The 20,673-nt window shown below is 36.5% G+C and overlaps 1 protein-coding gene across 17 annotated transcripts; it reads right to left on the reverse strand.

Annotated features, from left to right (window-relative positions):
• Window positions 1-1,863: 1,863 nt before the first annotated feature.
• LPXA (bacterial transferase hexapeptide repeat-containing protein) lies at window positions 1,864-18,997 on the reverse strand. Of its 17 annotated transcripts, none has more exons than XR_016055814.1 (11): window positions 18,826-18,997; window positions 18,626-18,717; window positions 11,666-11,790; window positions 11,080-11,188; window positions 6,313-6,405; window positions 5,741-5,857; window positions 5,573-5,656; window positions 5,111-5,215; window positions 3,112-3,209; window positions 2,866-2,965; window positions 1,864-2,165 (listed from the first exon to the last, which is right to left on the reverse strand). XR_016055814.1 is itself a non-coding variant. In XM_088867256.1 (11 exons), the coding sequence occupies exons 1-11, from the start codon at window positions 18,923-18,925 to the stop codon at window positions 2,146-2,148; spliced, it is 1,032 nt and encodes a 343-aa protein (XP_088723382.1). In that variant the 5' UTR covers window positions 18,926-18,997; the 3' UTR covers window positions 1,864-2,145. The 17 variants fall into 17 exon arrangements, 11 of the variants coding, with proteins under 11 accessions (XP_088723382.1, XP_088723388.1, XP_088723387.1 ...); XR_016055811.1 differs by having other exon boundaries at window positions 3,112-3,198; window positions 5,098-5,215; XR_016055813.1 differs by having other exon boundaries at window positions 5,098-5,215.
• Between the last annotated feature and the right edge of the window lie 1,676 nt (window positions 18,998-20,673).

The raw sequence follows: 20,673 nt of genomic DNA on the forward strand, positions 1-20,673 counted from the left end.
ATAGGCCTACGTCTTTTCTCTCTCTATTTGCACTTCCTTTCTTCTCCACAATACCCTTTACCTACCTTTCAGATAAGGGCATCGTTTCTATGCAGCCAATCCCGCATATGTAGAAATGCAGGTCTTTTAATAAATCTATTTTTCAGATGGATTTTAAGACTTAATTTTGAAAGATATGTAATTTTTAACACGGAGATCATGAATATGAAAATAAATAAATTTTAAAAACTAGAAATAATAATTCTAGTAAAAAAACATTTGGACCGTTACTTTTCATTGATTTTAAATGGAACACTTATTTGCATCTATCTTTAAGATGGATGCTTTACACTTTCTTGACCGTATATGTAAAAATGCTATCCAGCCCGCATGAAACAATTTTTTTTCAAAAAAAGTCTGTTTCTCTCTCTACAATCAACGTACGCATTACGTAAACTAAACTACTTCCCATTTTCTCTTCCACCCTATTCAGAATAGTATAAAAAAGATCGTCATCTTGAACCAAGGGTAAAGCTATTGCACCATCTGTGCCCAAACTGCCGAATTTATCTCGGGTCACGATCAAATTAGATCTTACCAATTATTTATCTGTAGAAGAAACAATTGCTACCAAATCTTTATAAAACTAGCATGCTTCTCCTTATAGACGGAACTGATGTTCCTCCAAAAGAGTTAAAGAGCATCAATGAATCGGGAAGGAAAGATGCTTGCTCTTAATCCTATGTCGCTTGATGGAAAGGGATCAACTACCTTCTCAGTTTGTTTTGTTTTCTACAATTCTTACTCCAATCATCTTTGCTCTAGTGGTTGGCTATATTATTGCATGTCATAAATGGCAGGACTTTGAAAGAATCTTTACCTCTCAAACCAATGGGACTTTATCATGTCAAGCATGATCTCTCTTAAATCTTTAAAAAGGATAACTCACCATATGTGAATATATGAAAAAAAATAAGAGCTATTGTAGATGAAATGGAAGCCGTACGATAGCCGGTCTCTCAAAGGAACCTCATTTTCTATGCATTGGATGGTTTAAGTATCGATTAAGATTCTTTGATTACATCGATCACCACTAGCTTCCAGTTGACTTCTTTTGAAGCCCTATGCAATATGCTTCTTGACGTTAAAAATAACCAATTAGAGCATTATCATTATTCAACAAATGAAAATTATGTAGCAACTTTCTTTACATCTCATGGTTGTGGCTGCAGTCGTGGCAATAGAAATAGTGGTCGTGGTCAAGGAGGTGCTCACAGTTATCAAATTAAATTGTAATTTGTAGATTCTATATAATTTTTTTGAATTGTAATTTAAAATATCCGGCCGGTTCACCAAAATTGAAACCGGCCAATGGCCAATTCCGATCTAACCAGGTGTTTAGAATTTGAATCGCTAGATTTTTTCTACACTAAACACTAACCAATTAAGCCCAGCTCTTTTCTTAAAAAAGCCAACTAAGCAGGAAAGTGGTACATCAATAGGGATTTTTTGGATCACTGGCCCTTGTTGAAAATGGAATCAGAGACCTCATCATAAAGCTGGACAATACTACCACCAAGACCCAGGCCATTCTCATACTACAAATCCATATGATACCACTTGGTACGTACCCAAATACAGGAGCGCAACAAATTACATCACAATATATGCCTGCGTATGACCAATACAGCTCCTTGTAATGGTCAAGAGCATATAGTATCTTTTACTAAACAAGCTGACCACCCTCCAAGCCAGTGGTATGCACAGCTTGAGGTAAGGTGTTGAGAGAGAATTTTTTACATGTGTGATCATATCATTGATCTATTTGTAATCTTTTTACGTTGAATTCTTGTTTTAAGATTTGAGTGTAACTTATCCAAAATATTGATGTACAAAACTATTATATATATATCACCCACGACTCACTAAATAATGAATGAGAGTGGATGTTTATCCAACATCTTTCTTTGAAAAATACAGCTCTCTCCTACACCCCCCCCTTCCCTCCATAAATAGCCGCAACAAGAAACTATACATCACAAATACATTATCCCACAGGAGCCATGTATCTGCTATCACATGCCAGCTGCTTCCAAGTAAAACCAATCTGAATGGCTCAGATCATGGATGAGGCCAGACATACAACAGATAATTCACATTGCGCAATTATGCTTCCTTGGCGAACCCTGCATTAAAAGAAATGAACATAAGAGAACAACAGTAAACAGGTTCAGAAAATCAAAACCTTCGGATAAATTGCCGGAACACCCCCATTTTTTTTTGGCATTGAAAGGACCAAACCCATGGGAGCACTCTACTAGATGCAAACACAAGAGAGTGAGAGAGAGCATTTGTAGGTCTTCAAAATTCAAGATTTCGTTACCATGCCTTCTTTTATAAAATAAAAAAATCGCAGCCCAGAAGATGATAAGACGAATGCCATTTAGACGGTACCATATAGAGCAAACAAAAGAAATAATAAGGTGAATAAAAAGCATAGAAAGCATGAATTTTGCAAATGAATTTCTTTTTTCGGAATTGTAGCATTTTGTGAGTGATTTAACAACAAAACATCAGTTATTTACCTTGACTTTATATCCCGATAAAAATTACCTCCAAAAGATAGGGTGACAGCAAAAGCAGATGTGTGTGCATGAGAGAGAGATAGAGAGAGAGAGAGAGAGAGAGAGAGTGCCACATACCTTGATTATTTTTCCAAAATGAAAAGTACCTTGAAAAGACAATGTGACCACAAACTAAATGTGTATGTGTGTGTATGGGAGAGAGAGAGATTTAGGCCATCTCAAAGAAGAATGGGGATTATTAACTCATTTCCTGAAAATCATCTTCAAATTTTATGGGGCATATTAGATATAATAATCTCACCATTTCTGCAAATTCCACGACGACTTTGTCCAAAACAATCACGGATCGATTGTACCATTGAACTCACAACTGCCACATGAGCCAATTCTTCATTATCTTGCTGCACCAAGTCCATGACAGAAGATCATTCTCAATAAACAATAGAAGAAAGACCAGAAGAGATTTGTTTTATCAATTCTTGTCAAGAGGTGAACTATTGACAAAATTTAAAAAGATGATATCATAAGAAATTAATAAAATCATTACCACTTTGTCAAGCCGATCAATGATGCTACATGAGTTTGCATCAGTGGGCATGAATATCTTTCGGTAAGCCCTCCTCAAGCATTCGATCTTTAAGAATTCTTGCAACAAAGAGAGACAGGCCATGCCTATCAAGATAAATTTCCAAAGCCAAACTACTATCATTGATTTAATGCTTCACTAATTAAGATATAATAGGTGCATGTTAGTCCAATCACAGAAATACAGCACAAATTTTCGAATAATAATCCTGAAAATGAACAAAAATCAATGGAAGACAAGACACATGTTTCGATGACAAAAATCTTCAATCAAACCCAAATGCAACCATGTTATAAATAAAATGGGACACATGATTGTAAAAGAAGTGATAAAAAATATATTTAAATAATAATAATAATAACAGCAACAACAACAATAACAACAACAGAAATAATAATAGGGAATGATAAAAATGATGAACGTTCATTAAATTGCATGACTGGTAACAAAATTATCATCTTTTAGTCAATACATAAACTTTTGACCTCACCGAGTTCATTTGAATAAATAGATAGATGTAATTGAAGTTCACAAAAATCACGTAGAATATTTACATGCTCATTATAAATGCAAAACCGTTTGACTGAGTCCCATTATGACTAAGAAATAAATAGTAATAATACCAATTTTTATGATAAATGGAACACACATACGCAAAGTAGGAATCTATCACATCTACTTGTGCATTCATGGATAACCAAATCCATAAATGTTTTACTAGTAGTCCATTTCATGATGAGGAGCAAGAGATAATCAATTACACCTCAATTGGCTGAATTCATAGATATTTCAGAAGTTTCATAGACATTTTCAAAGTTCATGTCATCATGTGTCTACTCAAAATAGAAAATGCCAAGTCTCTAAAATAATATAATAAATGGTCAATAAACAAGAAGAAGAATCCAAAAGCATCTATGTCACTAAGTGTGTCGCTACACGTCTGGCACAGGTACGGCACCCAAATAGAAGAATCCATGTAACATAGCCATTAAGTGTATCAAAAATAGAACCTAGTAATCATGCACTGGCATAACAAAATTGAGGCAATAATCCAGATTCTAACCACTACCAGTCATTGCTAATTAAAGTTTTAATTTGTCAAATATCTTGGGTGAAAGATTGTTAGAGAATTACAAGCAATTAACTTACGCTCTATTGTTGATATTTTTTGAAAGGTAAAGGAAGAGTTGTTCCAGCAATTATTCATATCATGTTGTTCCAGGTTGAAGCCCATTGCTCAGCTGGAGGGCAGTTGTTATTGCAAACTTGAGGTTTTGGATTTAAAACAGCTGATTTACCCAAAAAGTTCATGTGGTTCACTTCTCTGCACTCCATTATTGCCTCACTTTTACACCCATTATGCTCTTTTTTCTCCTCATGTATCCAATTGTGGTTTCCTAGGTATCTTATATCCCTTTCATTTATCATGTGCTTAGAGCTTGTATCTTGCAGAATTAAGAACTAGAGAGAATCAAGTTATTTCCTGCAGTCTCTAAAAGTTACCATGATCTAAACTTGCTTGAGGTGCACCCATAAATGTTAAAAATCTACTGTTTCAAAAAATTGGGGTACGTTGTTTGTTTGAAATTTACTAAGAAAATCAAATAACATGTAATATGTATAATGAATTGGATGGCCTAAAAAACATGGAAATACCAAATTTGACATGTTCTATGAGCATGAACTCTAGTCTTTGATGATGTTTCCCATTTTATCTGGGACTATCCCATTATCTAGTTTTCTTAATTTTTTGTTCCTTTTACTACTTAAGAAATGTTTCTTAATTTTGTCATGAAAAGGTTTGCTACGTCTGACACCTAGATTAAGCCAAGCTGTCATAAACAACAGTACGCTGCAACACCAAATAAGAGGTTGTCATAAAAACTATGTCTTAATCTGAAAATCACTACATAGACATGCCCAATATGATCAAATAGGGAAAACTACATGAAATTTGCACCTCCAGTCCGGTGAATCCATGTCGCCGGAGTCCCTCCAAATTCAAACCACGAAGCTCTGCTCGGTTGCCAGCAACCATCATATATCTTGGGACATCTTGAGCCACCTGGTCAATCCCAATAGAATCCAAATCATTACATTGCCCCCCATAAAACCCCCTACAGAAAAAATAAATAAAAGACACAAATTCCAATTATAGAATCATTTCATTAAAAGAAATGCAATGCAAGGGAAAGCACACCATAATCCAATGGAGAATGGTATATGACATGCCACAGGGGCAATGTTTCCAGCGACCAACTGAACCTGGCTGAATGTCCTGGTGGGTCTCACTAAGATTAATATCTGGTGTGCATCATTGAGAACAGATCGTGGATTCCTTGGGAATACACTATACCATAATTCATTGGATTATGGCAATCGTTTGTACAAAATAAATATAGGCCTGAAATTAATTTCATACCACAGAACCCCCACCAACAAATGAATGTGATCCTAGGTGGCAGAATTGATGAACCACAACTGCCCCTCCAGTATGTATATGGTCCTAAAAGTTTAAGAAACCTCACAGTGAATAATGATAAACGCGCAAAATGCACAAGCATATGCTTCTGCAAAGGAAAGGACTTACTTCTACTTCCACATGCCCTGCCACAAGGGTACTGTTCGCAAAAATATTGTTGTTACCCACTTTGCAATCGTGAGCAATATGACAGGACCCCATGATGAGATTGTTGTCACCAATAACCTAATAATAATTTCCATTTGTTAGATCGTAAATGGTGAAGTTCCACTGAACTCTTAGTGTGAGCCAATCTTTTTGCTAATCAAAAGAAAATATGGGCCGATGTTTTATCATTACAAATATGTATACTACTAGAGCTAAAAGTTATATCTGCCAGCTATAAGAACATGTTTTAAACCAAAATCCAGTCGATTTTGATGAAACTTGGAACTTGAAGTTTTATAAAATGGCCTAATGTCGGGAAATTTTCCTAAAGATGGCCGAATTTCATTAATGCTTTTCTCAATTGAATTAAGTTCAAAATTGACTCCTAGTCTACAATTTTTTGATCCCACCTAAACCGTTGAAAATTCTAAAGGATCAGGCATTGCTAAAGATCACTGATATTTGAAACTTTTAAGATTTCTTGATGAACAAATAATCCACAATAAATGGTTCATGACCCAATGCATTCATACTGTTTTGTCACTCGATTTTGAAGACCGATGGATAGAAGAATACTCTCGGACATCATTATTGTTGCCAATATAGAGGAAACAGTCATCCCCGTCCTGCAAGGAGCATAAGTTATAACAATAAAATTGGTTGCCTTGATCAGGTATAACATGCCGACATAGGTAGCAGTAAATCTTCCATTGGGGACGAAGACAATAGTGAAAAATGAGAAAATATTTGCACCAAGATATGATCAAGAGAAACTAATGTACATAGAAAGTGCAGGCCATTTGATGTCAAATCCCCACGGCCAATCCAGAGCATTCTTTTGGAATATGTCAATACAGTGACACATTAAATGCCTTTTACGAATTCAAGCAAACAAAATGTATATAAGAAGACTAAAAGTATACAGACTTGGAGTTCAGTAAACCATTATAGTATTAATTCCATAGTATGATCCATAAGCCACAAAACCAATGATGGTCGCAAATGACAAACTTCAAATAACTTACAACAAAAGGACAGCACTATTATTATCACCATACAACAGAAAGGAGTCAAAATGAATAAAAAGTCATTCTTTCTTCTTTCTTTATGATAAGTGAACCAAGATTACTAAATGGCATCTAAATTTAAATGGCATCTATAATCACTCTATAGTCACCATTGAGGAAAGTATCTATAATAGCTCCTCAAGCAATGTTCACAAGTGCCTATAAAATAAACTGTTATTTTTAACAACCAAAGTGTTAGCTTTTAATTCTAAAACTCAAATCCATATTCAATCTGGTCCAAAGCAACTTCTCCCTCCTCCCAAAGCACATACTGAAGTATGAATTGGATAATCACAATCCTTACCAAGAACAAATTGTTAAAAACCTAGGTTCAACTGTCTCATCCGTCACCAATACCTCATTAAAACTTTCGCACCACTTGAGAAAACTTCCTCATTCTAGACTTGTGACCTCCCTAAAATGCTTCACAATAAACGTGAAGCCACAATCTTATACAGACCCCAGATACACTGATGGGCAACATGGACCTGCAGCCACAAATTCCTATATTCATTCAATTTAGGGGACGAATGAAACAAAAAATGCAATGGTCAGTTGAAGTTTTCTATTATAAACTATATTCCAAGGACTAGATCATTTCTTGTTAATAGGGAATGACTTATCTTTTCTCTTCATACGCTTTGGTATATAATATCTTGATCTTTCTATAAATTACATCACAAAGTATAAAGAAAACAAAAACACACTCAGCATGGCTGAGGTAGCTCACATGAAATGCACAATTTTTTGATGGCTGCCATAAAGCGCATAAGGTGCATTAAATCACCAGAATTGTCTACAACAGGGATACCAAGACTATCAAGAAGCCCTAAGCAGGAATAACAAAATGGACAACAGTAACCCATCAAAAGAGTGTGCACGCACACACCACACACACACACACACATGCAGTACTATCTTAGACCATTCCCGTATGTGGAGGAACGTGCCTGATTTCCTCAGGAATATGCTATGATATGATATCTTTTCTGTAATTAATGATTTCACAGGAGGTTCATAATACTGGCTCACAGTTACGGGTCAAAAGGCATTAAACTTCTTCCTTCTTGATTCCTTTAGATTAGTTTATAGTTAGCGGTGAATATCTCTAAACATGTATCCTCTAGTAAGACTATGATCTTAGGCATTATTATGTACTATCTTATCACTAACAGCAAAATAACAGGCAGCAGGATAACATAGGTGTGTGTGTGTGTGTGTGTGTATAGGAAATAACTCTTCTACGCCTACTTACATACAACAGTTTGTACACCCAATGGCAGAGATTGAATCTGCACTACTGGATAGGCCCACATTGCATTATTTTTTTAATTTCTTTTCTTTTCTCTTCCTCCAAATTCAATCACATGAAATTTCGCTAATAGAATCTATAACTTAGGCATACCCAAAAAAATATAAAAATTATTCAAACAAAAAATTGATCAGAATAACCTTGAAACAGCCCTAATTAGATGCACATACGCTCCAAATTCACAAGAATTGGATTTCTAAAAGGATAAAAATAAAAAATTAAATTAATTCATGGACGTCCAATCTGTCTATAGATTCATTCTGAACCATTAAGCGCATGCGCGCACACACACACACACTCAAAAGATCCCAAATAAAGTATAGATGCAAAGCTCCAAGTTGCTTCAAAATGATCTCAACCTTGAAAGGTGAGGCAAACAACAAAATATTATGACCAGATTTGTCTGAATACAACACAACTACTAAGTCAAGATAAATGTTTCCAATAACCTTTGATGATGACTAAATAAATGGGATCATCATCATCATCCGAGCCTTATCCCAACTATTTGAGGTCGGCTACATGAATCTCGTTCCACCATTCTTCTCTATCAAGGGCTATAAACTCGGCAGACCATAGGTCACTATATCTCTTCTCACTACTATCATCCATATCCTTTTGGGCCCTCCATTTGCCTTTTTAAAGCTTTTCACTTAAACCAACTTGCATGATGAACAAATAAATGGGATATATAATAAATGGCTCTAACTGAAAGAAGTGGCAATGTAGAATTCCAGACTGTAAACAAACTTTTTTTTATTTTTGTTTTATTAGTTGCTCGAAATTCTACTTACAGGTGCCACAAATACAATAAAACATGCCAAGTATGATCTAGGATCTTAATAAACTCTATGCCAAAAAATAACCTTTATTCAATGGAATATAATATTGGGACTTTAAAAAGCAACTATAAGATAAATACAGCAGCAAATAAAACTAAATAAATAAGGGAAGACTTACTGACTTTTATCTGGGGTTACCCTTTCTAGGGCTTAGCACACCCCACAACCTATCACCTGAACAATAGCGCATTTAGAATTTTGAATCCGGTATAACTCTCAAATCTGAACTGGAAAGCACCTCTGGCACACCCTTGCTGAGTTGTTTACGGGGAGAGCAACAAACACAACTAGGGTTTCACTAAGAAGACCCTCTAAAAAATTAGGGCAGGCAAGCAAGGAACAAACCTCTAAGCCTAGGGCTAGGCATGCCCCTCTCTTTTTCTCCCTCTTTTGCAAGGAGTGCCACCCTAGAGACTTGGGGAGGGTGGTGTGCCACTATTTAGAGAGAGAAACTTAGAGAGACAGAGGCGTGGAGGAGAGAGAGAGAAGAGAGATCAGATGACAAGAATTGAGGGGAAGAACCCCGCTATTTATAGACCTTTAGCACCAAGAATTCTCAGTCAAATTAGGAATTTAACATGATCTAGAATTATTTAGGTAATTAGTGGGGTGAAAGAGAAATTTAATATGAATCATTCATTTCCAAGATCAGCCATCATGATCTAGAATGAATTTTTAGGAACCTTATCCCCAAAGACTTGACCCATATCCACTTCTAATCCATCTAGAACTTTAACAAGTCAAAACTTATCCTCATGAATGATTTAGAACAATCTAGAATAATTTAGAAATCCCATTCTTTTACAAAGAGATGATTAGGACTTCTAATTAATTCATCCTTGGTCAAAGATTACTAGATAATAAGAAAATCACTAAGACAATCTTGAAAGAATATTTTTAACCAAAAAGATATTACTAAGAAAAATATTCAAAAAAATAATTTATAAGAAAAAGAACATGTGCCACACAATTTAATAACAAAAAATTGTTGCGCTAGGCCCTTAGCCCCTCCATGTGGGTCCCACGCAATTTAATAAATTTTCCAGAATGCCCATGCAATTTTAAAAATTCCATAAATACACATAGGGTTTTTACGCATTTAAAATTAGTTTATACAATTCTAAAAGTTCTCAAAATTCGTTGTGAAACATTTTTAGTTAAAAACAAAATATTTCTGGAGTTCCACAAAATCTAAAACACACAAAAATACAATTTAAAAATTGATAGGTGCCTAATGTGACACAAACAAGCGCATATCAAGGTACTCCACCCGTGCCAGGATCCATGATCCACTATTGTCTTCTCAAACTAATCCAATGAGACCCATGACCCACTTCAAGTGTAGGGACTCATGATTGGCCCATCAAAGTTAACCAATAAACCATAGATCCACAGTCTTAGTACGTGGATTACAAGTTCTCCCAAAGAGCAAGTCAAATGCACACATAGTGCAAGGGGGCGCTCTCTATGCACATGTACATATGTCCCTTTATATAGGGTTGCTTTTCAAATGCAGTCATATGTACATGCCATTTGGAAGTTTTGTTAAGGATTTGGCCATCACTCTCACAGGCCCTTCCTCCACACACAGGAAACCACACAGCTCTCCTCGCCTACAAACAACATCCTTGGGCATCTCTCCAATCTCAACAAGGTATGACCCTCAATAAGCCCTCTACGATAGTGCCACATGCCGAGGGGTAAGGGTTTTGAACATGATCTGGGCTATAGACCGCCTAACCCTAAGTCAGTCAGTAACAGTACAATCCCACTAAAGTGCACAATCCACTATAAATAATTTTATATACATTCTCTCTAGGCCTTTAAGGCCACAAACCCCAACACTAACATCATGCTCAACATAAAGACAGGTAAAACATTAGCAAAAACGAACATAGCAAATCATAATACATATTAGATATTGAATCATAACACCATGCAAACAATGATTCCAACGACCAATCAAAGAGCGATCTGGCATACATGTCACATATGCCACCTTCATGGGCTTTACAGTATTTCTCCGGAAAATGGGTCTAACCATACAAGAAACATCACTATATGGTCATTCAAACTAACCTTGTATTTCATATCTTGACACTTTACACCAATCACAGCATGATGCCCAATGATGTTATTGCATCCAATGACAGTACGACCTGGCAGCTCTGCACCAACAATAGCGCCACTGCCTGACAAAATTGCTATTATATTAATCAAATTCTTTTGAAATTTAATTAATTTAATAACTTTACATAAACTTCAGAAGAAATGTAAAATAATGCACAATTGACGAATTAAGAAGTATACGAACGTCTTTGTAATTAGCATGGTCATGAATTAAGTCTCCCTTGTCAAAAAGCAAAAGAATAAAAACTATAAAAATAATAACTATATATATGATTTACTCTAATAATAACAATAATAAAATAACCATCATCATCAGAGCCTTGTCCCAACTATTTAGGGTCAGCTTCAGGATTCATAGAAAGTTTTGGCAAATTTTTAAGTTGGTTGACTATCTAACACAACCCACTTCTTTTATTGGGCTTGGGACATGTTAAGGGAAACTTTAAGGTCCTAACTCTTCTTAGACAAAAATAATAATAATGATGGTGATAAACATTTTGGATATGGTACTTTTTTAGTAAGGACATAAGCGCACGTTAACACAATGCAACCGTCTCCTAATTCTGTATTCCCAAAAATATGGCTTGCTGGATGTAGTTGACAGAAATCTCCAACTTTTGTGGCCGAACCAATAGTACAGAAAGGACCCACTGATACCCCCTGCACATCAAAAAATTAGTTTCCAACAAGTGAAGCATATGAACAACTGAAAACAATATAATCTTATAAAAATATTGATTTTTCAATAAAAAAATACTCCATTGTGTCATCATCAACCAATTAAATTACTGGCAGCAATGGCGAGAGGGGAGAAAGAGCACAATCCGCCACTGGGATCATGCTATGCCCTGGTCGTCCTAAACTTGCTTTATCGTTGATTATTTCAACAGACAGTGATGGCCCAATGGAATATTACATGGTCCATTGGTGTTTGGTATAGTGTCCCTAAAGAACCCTTTGGGACAGGTTGCAAGTAATAGAATAGGCATACTTAAAAAAATTTAAGCAGACATCCAATAGTACAGTGCAGCAACTTAGTTGACTAAGCAGAACCAATACTAACTCACCCCAAAAAATAGACAAAATCATATTTGACATATGATTTAGATTAGTATTCGCTTATGAATCATACAATCCTGCTCATTAACCATATAGCCATAATCCATTATCGATAATAACCCACTCAACTAAGAGTAGGAAACAATAACAATCCATGTTTTCCTCTTTGATGGTTATGAAACAAGCAATGTTGTCTCAAACTCCATTTCAAATTGAGTTGCCATTTCATAACTTCCTACCTAAGTTAGAGTAGAAGCTTCTACATGATGTATCATTATGTATTGATGGATGGAGAAAATATTGCTATCAACTCTTTTTTATTGGTTTTTTTTCTTTCTTTTTTTTTTGGATATGTTAACCGTCAGCACTGTTGTATTGTTCTACCCCTTGAAAGTGAAGTTCCGTCATTGTTTATTTTATTTTTTATTTTTTTGCTAAATTATTTTATTTTTGCATTAAACATGTTCAACAAGTATTATTTTTGCTTGTTACACATTCATAGAGTTTCCCACCTCTTTCTAACAATGTCATTTTGATAGTACCTACGGTTTAACCCCAACTCAGAAATAGTATTCATTCTTTCGAACAATTGTATACAACTTTTTTTTTTTTGAGAAATATATTAACTCAATTGTATACAAATTAAAGCTTGACAAGGCACAAACCCTACTTAAGTTATTATACTTCCCAAAAGAAACCATCCAAAGTTCTTATTATAGTCAAAACTTCTTGTATATGAGGTTGTTTTCGTCAAAATGAGAGGTTCAAAACAAGGACTTTGGGCTGGTACATGTTAATTCAAAACGAGTGGTTCAAAACAAGGACATGGGTAGAGACGCGCTAGGTCCCAAGCCCAGGTCAGGCTGACAGAGTCAACCGAATACTAAGAAAAAAATACTATAACATTGGAAACCGACCAGACTAGGCCGGTTCCCATGGTTTTGGTTCCAAAATGCCGAATCTGAGGAACCTGAGCAAGTCCTTGCCGAGTTTTAATTCGCTATTTAAAATCATTGTCGCTAACAAGTAAAGGTGCACAAAATGAAAATGATATGTTCACATCACTATCAGATGGTGACGCCTCACAGTCCTTAACAAAGAGAAAAATGCAAGAGATGCATAAAAAACATGAAGTCTATTATCCATATCTGAATTAACCGGCACATGAACTGCTCTTCATAAACAATGACCCCACCTAGGAGTGGGGTCTAGGCAGGTATGCCTAAGGCAAGCGCCTATCTCTTCCAAACAAAAAAAAAGATAAGACTCTCTACTCTCTCCAGATATGAGAAGAACAAGAAAAAGATGGACTCCAAGTGTTCGATGCGCGGCCTCTCTCTCTCTCTCTCTCTCTCTCTCTCTCACACACACACACACACACACACATACACACTCCCTCTTTCAATGTAAGAAGAAGATGGCATGGCCTACAGTGTTCGCTGTGAGGTCCTCTCTCTCACAAACTCTCTCTCTCGCTCTCTCTCTCTCTCTCTCACAGACTCTCTCTCTCTCTCTCTCTCTCTCTCTCTCTCTCTCTCTCTCTCTCTCTCTCTCTCTCTCTCTCTCTCTCTCTCTCTCTCTCACGACATATCCTCCAAGTGTTCGAGACCTCTCTCTCACTAATATAGATCCAAAAGAAAAAAAAGACAATAAACTTTAAGAATTTCATGCGAGACCTCACGCACACGCATGCACACGCGTGCACACGCACACGCACACACACACACACATTTACAAAACACATACCCACAAAACATACGGCCCCCACCCCAACCCCTTCCCTTAGTGATACAAACCGCTCGCCTTTGTGTTTGGGCGCGCCTTTGCGTTTGGGCGCGCCTTTGTGTTTGGGCGCCAGCCTAGGCGGCCGCCTCCACCTTTTTTAACATACGATTCCACTCCTAGAAGCAAAACTAAGAAACAAGGACGAAGCCTCATCTCTTTGGGTCTCAGATTCGGGATAATGACTCTGGTTATATACCTCTCTAGGAGGTAGGAAGGCGCTGACTCCATTGTTCATAATACTTGTGAGTTCTCAATTCACCTAATGAACAAATGAAAAAAGTGGCAACAATCACTTAAAAATGAATCAAAGAAAGATAGATGGTTTTTATAAGTATAAAAAGGAGAAAATGAAAATGAATAAACCCAAAAACTAGAAAAAAAAATACTCCTAATAGTGTTTCTCTCATTGTCAAACGCGTTTACTGTCATTGTAAAAATACTTTATGTGACGGTTTTATACGCCATTGTGTAGAGAGAAAGAGAGAGTAGATCTTGTGAGGAAGAGCATTCGTAAAGGTTAAGATTGGGGTTTTGGGAAAAGCCTTAGCTATCGTTGTGCCCAATTTCGGGCGTTTTCATCAGCGTTTTCCATAGTAGGCGGATCCATGGTGATGGACTCAGACAATAGAGGTTGGATCGATACTTCTTCTGTCGTAATCGAAAAGACAATTGGCGGTTCGCTACCAATTGTGAGGTAACCATTGTTCCAAAAGGCGGACCACCTAGCACCTAGGCAGTCCAGGGGGACTGGGCACCTCGCCCAAGCCTAGGCGGTAAAAATAAGCACCTGCCCCTAGGTGGCCGCCCAAGACCAGCACCCGCCGAGGGGCGAAAATCTCTACCATTAAGGGGCATTTTTTGGAGGTTTGATAAAAAAAAAGATTCTAAAAAGTGGGGTTTAGGTTCACGTCAAACCTAAACCCCATTAGAGCCCATTTTAGAGAGATAGAAACTTCAAAAAACTAGATTATTGTGATTTCCATAGGATCGAATGGTTTCTCAAAGTTACAAGGAATCAATCTAAACATCACCCATTGAGATTAGACCTAGTTTGGAGATTTTATAGGTCTATTAGAGGGTTTTTGTATGGACTATGGAGTGTATGGAGTTTGGATTATAGTATGGACTGTGGATATGGTCTAATGCTCTTATGCCTAATGATTCAAAGTTTAAACTTAAAACTTTGATATTTGAATTTGAAATGCATGGAATAATGGACTAAAATATGTATCAATATGTATTTTTTAATTTTTTATACAAAATCTGACCTTAAAACAACTTTTTATTCTACTAGGCCGCCTAGGTTCTAGGCGCCTGCCCAGGAGCTACGCAGCCTGGACCCCCCCGGCCGCCTAGGTGCCGCCTGACACTTTTTCGAACATTGAAAGTAACCCTTTTATTTACCCGATCTTGTAATTCTTCATTGATAACAAAATCGTTTTCGTATGGGTTGCCTACGAATGCAGCCCAATTAAGGTGAACCACATAGATGTGTGTTGGTGGTGCTTAGATTGTAGTTTTTTTTTAATAATCTTAGATTGTAGTTTGTAGGATATTGTTGCGGTTTTGTATTTCTTGTTTTTCTTCTCTTGATTTTCTTTTATTTTTCTCAAATTTATTACACCAAATATAGTTTTTGGATATTTGGATTTCTTGAAATCGATTTGCCAGTGATAAGTAGGTTGGTTTCGAGGTATTGAATTTTTTGTAGTGGGGGATTCACCACAATAAAGTAGCAGTCAACCAAGTTTTGGTTCCCAACAAGTGGTATCAAAGGCCCAAGGGAAGCGTCTAAATATTTAGGAAAATGACTAGTTACATGTTTGAAGTAGAGAAGTTTGATGGGAGGAAAGATTTTTGAAACTTTGAAAACTAAAAGTTCATGATATATTAGTACAACAAAGCTTTTATAAAGCATTGCACGGAAAATCCAAAAAGCCAGAAAATATGGAGGATGATGATTGAGAAGAATTGGATAGGAAGGCCGTCGCCAGTATTCACTTATGTTTAGTGAATGAAATACTATTTAATATAGTAGGAAAAAAACAGCAGTGGATTTATGGGTAAAGCTAAAGAGCTTGTAACAAACAAAATCCCTTACAAATTTAATTTTCTTTAAACATATTAAAAAAATTGAATGTTCTTGAAAAAATTATATTATTTGAGGATTCATGAAAGTATAACAGTGTCAAAACACTTAAATGAATTTAACAACAGAATTTGTCAACTCGAGAGAATCGGGGTCGAGATGGATGAGGAAGATAAGACGATGATGTTATTATGTTCATTACCAGAGTCTTATGATAACATTGTTAGTACCTTGAGTTGTAACTACGAAGAATCCCTCAAAATGGATTCAGTCTATAGTGCTCTCCTTGCCCAAGGACTTCGAAAGAGGGGATAAATAGATAGAAAGTTCCAAGGATTCAAGGATTCAAGGATGGATATTCTTATAGAAGGAGGCCACTTGGATGAATAGGGTGGTTTGTCAAGAGATTCATCAAGTGACAAGTCTACCAATCGAAATCAAGGGGGCCTTATGACAAAGGTCATTGGTTTTGTGATAATACCGACCGCAAAGAAAAACTGTTGGGGAACAACGAGGGTCAATTCCTCAAAGGGTTCCAGTTAAAAAATGGAACAACAAGATAAAGCTAAAAATGAAGCTCACTAAGTTGATGAATCAACATCCAATTATGTTGAACATCAGAAGATGAGATATTAATGGTGGGATATAATCATCTGTACCATCAAATTTGGGTTTTTGATAGTAAAGCCACATATTGTATATACCCACATAGATCGTGGTTTGATGCATATGAGCCATTTGAGTGTTGCTTGGCATCAATGATAAACAATTCAATGAGTGTAGAACAATTGGAATAAGGATGTATGATGGAATGGTTCGAACTCTTGAAATTGTGAGACATGGGTCGGATTTGAAGAAAAGATTGATTTCACTTTCTTTTCTAGATATGGAAGGTTACAAATTTATCAGGCAAGGTGTAGTACTCAAAGTTTCAAAAGGGATTCTAGTTGTGATTAAGAGAGTCTGAAAAAGAAACTTGTATAAATTGTTCAGGAGCACAATTGTAAATGAAAAGGTAAATTTGGTCTTAGATAAAAAAAAAGCTCTTCAAGGAGTACATGGTTGGGTAATAAAAGATCTTGAGGGTGCAAATTAAGGTTTTGGCAAGGAAGAGAAAGTGAGGCTTTGGAGATTTCTCAAGAGGAAGTGAAACAGGATCACTCTTTCAAATTTCCTTCGAACCAATGTTAAAAGTTTGGTAAAGGAAGGGTCAATGTGATTAGTGTGGTCTGTTGATTTTGATCATTGCCATGTTTAGTATGAATTTGTCATTCACTTGTTTTTTGCTATCTTGATTAGCTTGTGATTGGTGAAGGAAGGAAATTTTGGAATGAAGTGAAATGGGTAATTCGAAGATTGAGAAATATGGAGAAGTATTGCAAAGATTTTGAGTGTGTACAAGGCTTTTCGGGAACAACTTATACAAAGGATCTCCTTGGGATGAAATCAAGCAATGGTTGTATGTGTGCAAGAAGGTTTACATCTAAAGCATGTAGAGAGGTGGCATGGCCTCAAGAATTCAAGGTTGAGAGTGTTGAAGAAGGTGGAGTTTGCACGATAAGGATAAGCACAAAGTAAAATGAACAATACTTTCTCATGGAGACTATTTGGCTAGAGAGCTTGGATGTTGATGAAATTCTCTAGGTTTTTCGATAAAAGAATAATTGGATATGACTAGCAAGGCAAGGCTGTTATTTTGTATCAAGTTATACATTGTTGGGTAGGTGATCCAAAATACCACTAATAATGTTTTCGTCATTTTCAAGGACATTTATGGTCATTGTTGGAATCCCTTTATGTGGGGACTCTATACGCAAGTTTATAAAGAAAGAGAGTAGATCTTGTGAAAGAGAGTTCTTGAAATTGGGGTTTTGGGCAAAACTCTAACTACCATTGTGTCCTATTTTGGGGGTTTTAATCAGTCTTTTTCATTGTAAGTGGACCACCAGTGATGGAGTCAACAATGGAGGTTGGTTGATAGCTATTTGCTTCATCAATGGAGGTTGGTTGATAGCTATTTGGTGGTAGTGGAAAGCAGAATAAGTGGTTTTCTACCAATTGAGGTAACCATTGTATTTACTTAATCTTGTAATTTTTCCACGATAAATAAATTGTTTCCTTACCCGTTGCCCATAGATATAGCCCAACTAGGGTGAACCACGTATATGTGTGTTGACAGCGCTTGCATTGTACTTTGTAACACATTGTTGTGGTTTTGGATCTTGTTTTGCTTCTCTTGATTTCCTCTTATTTTTCCAAAATTTATTGCACCAAATATAGTTCTTGGATGTCCGAATTTCTTAAAATCGATTTGCTGGTGAAAGGCAATTTGATTTCAAGGTATTGAATTTGTTATAGTGGGGGTTTCAGCAAAAGTGCAACAGAGAAAACCCAGGTTCCCAACACAAAACAAAACCATAGAAGTTGGATAATGGACAACACAAAACAATGGAAAGCAAAAACCATAGATACATGTGTTAGTGTGTTCATAATGGAAAGAGCAATAACAAGAATCAGGTTGAAACTTTTATTCAATAAAACAAGATTTCGGGCTTGAATTACCTGTCCAATTACTGCATTAGGGTGCACAAGAGAAGTTGGATGGATGAAGTTTGGTTTAGAATCAAACATAGGCGCAGCTTCTTCTACGCCCTCTGATCAGAAGCACGAGTTAATTAGACACAGTAAAATGGAGACCCTTGAGTGAAGATATAAGAACATGGTTATCAGGATTTGAATACAAAAACTCATTTTTTACTCACCACCAAGTGCTCCAATTAGCCGTCTCTGTGTGCTGTGGTGACTGCGGATCAGTGAGAGCCTTGTCAAGGGAGCAATCGCACGAGCGGCTCTCAAAGCCATGGCTCCTCTCCCTCGGCACAAAGCTTCTCTTTCTTCGTCTCTCTCCACTGAAAGCTTTTCTTTTCCTGTTTCTCTCTCTCACCGGTTGCTTCTCTCTCTATATAGAGTCCCCGTATGCTTCTCTCTATTCAGCTACCCTGCGCACTCGGTTGAAATGTGGTCGTCGCCTCGTTGGTGAAGGGTTTGGTTTTGAAAAAAAAGCACGAATGGGTCTTTTAATTGCCAAAAGCTATTATACTCCCCGGGACTAATATTGTTCATTTACTCTATCCAGTGAAACCTCTTAACCTGGTGTTGGTCCTGCCTCTTCAGGCCCCGAGTGAGGTCGTAACCTTTGCCTTTCTATGCACAAAGTGGCCGTTCTCAAGTATCCGGTGAAACCCCACTTTGAATTAATTCTAGACCCCAAATTTTCCGAAGAGATAACCTCCATTAAAATTTTCTAATTGTACCTTCTAATTACTTGAAAAAATAACATATCAAAATTGAATAGAAACATTCAATTTTTAAAGGCTGAGATCTGTGTTAGAAAACTCAAATTTAAAATAAATAAATAAAACCTTTTTTTGAAAATAATCATAAGTGATTATAAGTAGTTACTAGAATTTCATATTAAAAAAAATCTTCTAAATAGATCATGTGACCGAGGGAGCAAAAATAAACCATGCTCCCTAGGTATATGAATTTCCAAGTTGAGTTTCGAACAAAAATAAGTCCTTTCGTTGTCCAAAGTCCAAAATGGGGCTTGTGAAAACACTCGGAAATCAAAAAAATTTATGCTCTCATGGGATAGTACTACTAAATGTGGGAACCAATTTTAGGGTCTATTTTTCAAAATGTAACTTCTTCGATGCATATCTTGAAAGGAAAGTATAGAACGAGACTATTTACTTATTTATAAAGAATTACAAAAAAACTACTAAGGCCACACTTTTTATGCAACTTACCCCAACCTAACTTCTCTGACTTTTCTCCTCAAAACAAACTTTCTATGCAAATGCCCTCTAATAAAAAAGTTTATTTTTTTAGACAAAAATACCTTTCTTATATACAAAAATCATTTTGGCCATATTTCACGTTGACTTTTGGACCTCCAGAGCCCACCATCACATTGTCGGAGCACACAAGTGCCGAACCGCCCTAAGACAACTACCGGACCGAAACTGAATATTGCTGGACCACCCTTTACATAGTGTTGGAGCCCTATAATCCAATAAGAACTAGTGCCGCACCGCACTTTACACATTGCCGGAGCCCTACTGCGAGACTGCACTTTACCCAGTGTCGAAGCCCTACTGTCGCACCGCATTTTACACATTGCCGGAGCCGTACTGCGAGACTGCACTTTACACAGTATCGGAGCCCTACTGCCAAACCACATTGCTAGAGCTCCTATTTTGGTGGGATGGTAGTTTAGGTATTTTTTATTTTTATTTTGGTTGGGGGTATTTGCATAAAACATGTATTTTGGGGGAAAAAGTGAGAAAAAAAATTAGATTAGGGTTAAGTTGCATAAGAGGTATAGTCTTGGGGTTTTTTGCAATCTTTCTCGATTTTTATTACAAGGTGATCATAATTAATCTTTATCATTGGGTGTAAAGTTTGGTGGCTGCATTTATTCCATTAACCAAACTCAAAGTTCAAAATAAAATTTCTTGAACTTTGTGACGAACTCAAAGTTCAAAATAAAATTTCTTGAACTTTGTGACAAACTCAAGCTATCAGATTTCACATTGATTGGTTATAAA

This window comes from Amborella trichopoda, chromosome 5 (assembly GCF_054954075.1).
Source record: "Amborella trichopoda isolate Santa Cruz 75 chromosome 5, AtrichopodaSantaCruz75HAP2 v2.0, whole genome shotgun sequence".
NCBI classification, from domain to species: domain Eukaryota; kingdom Viridiplantae; phylum Streptophyta; class Magnoliopsida; order Amborellales; family Amborellaceae; genus Amborella; species Amborella trichopoda.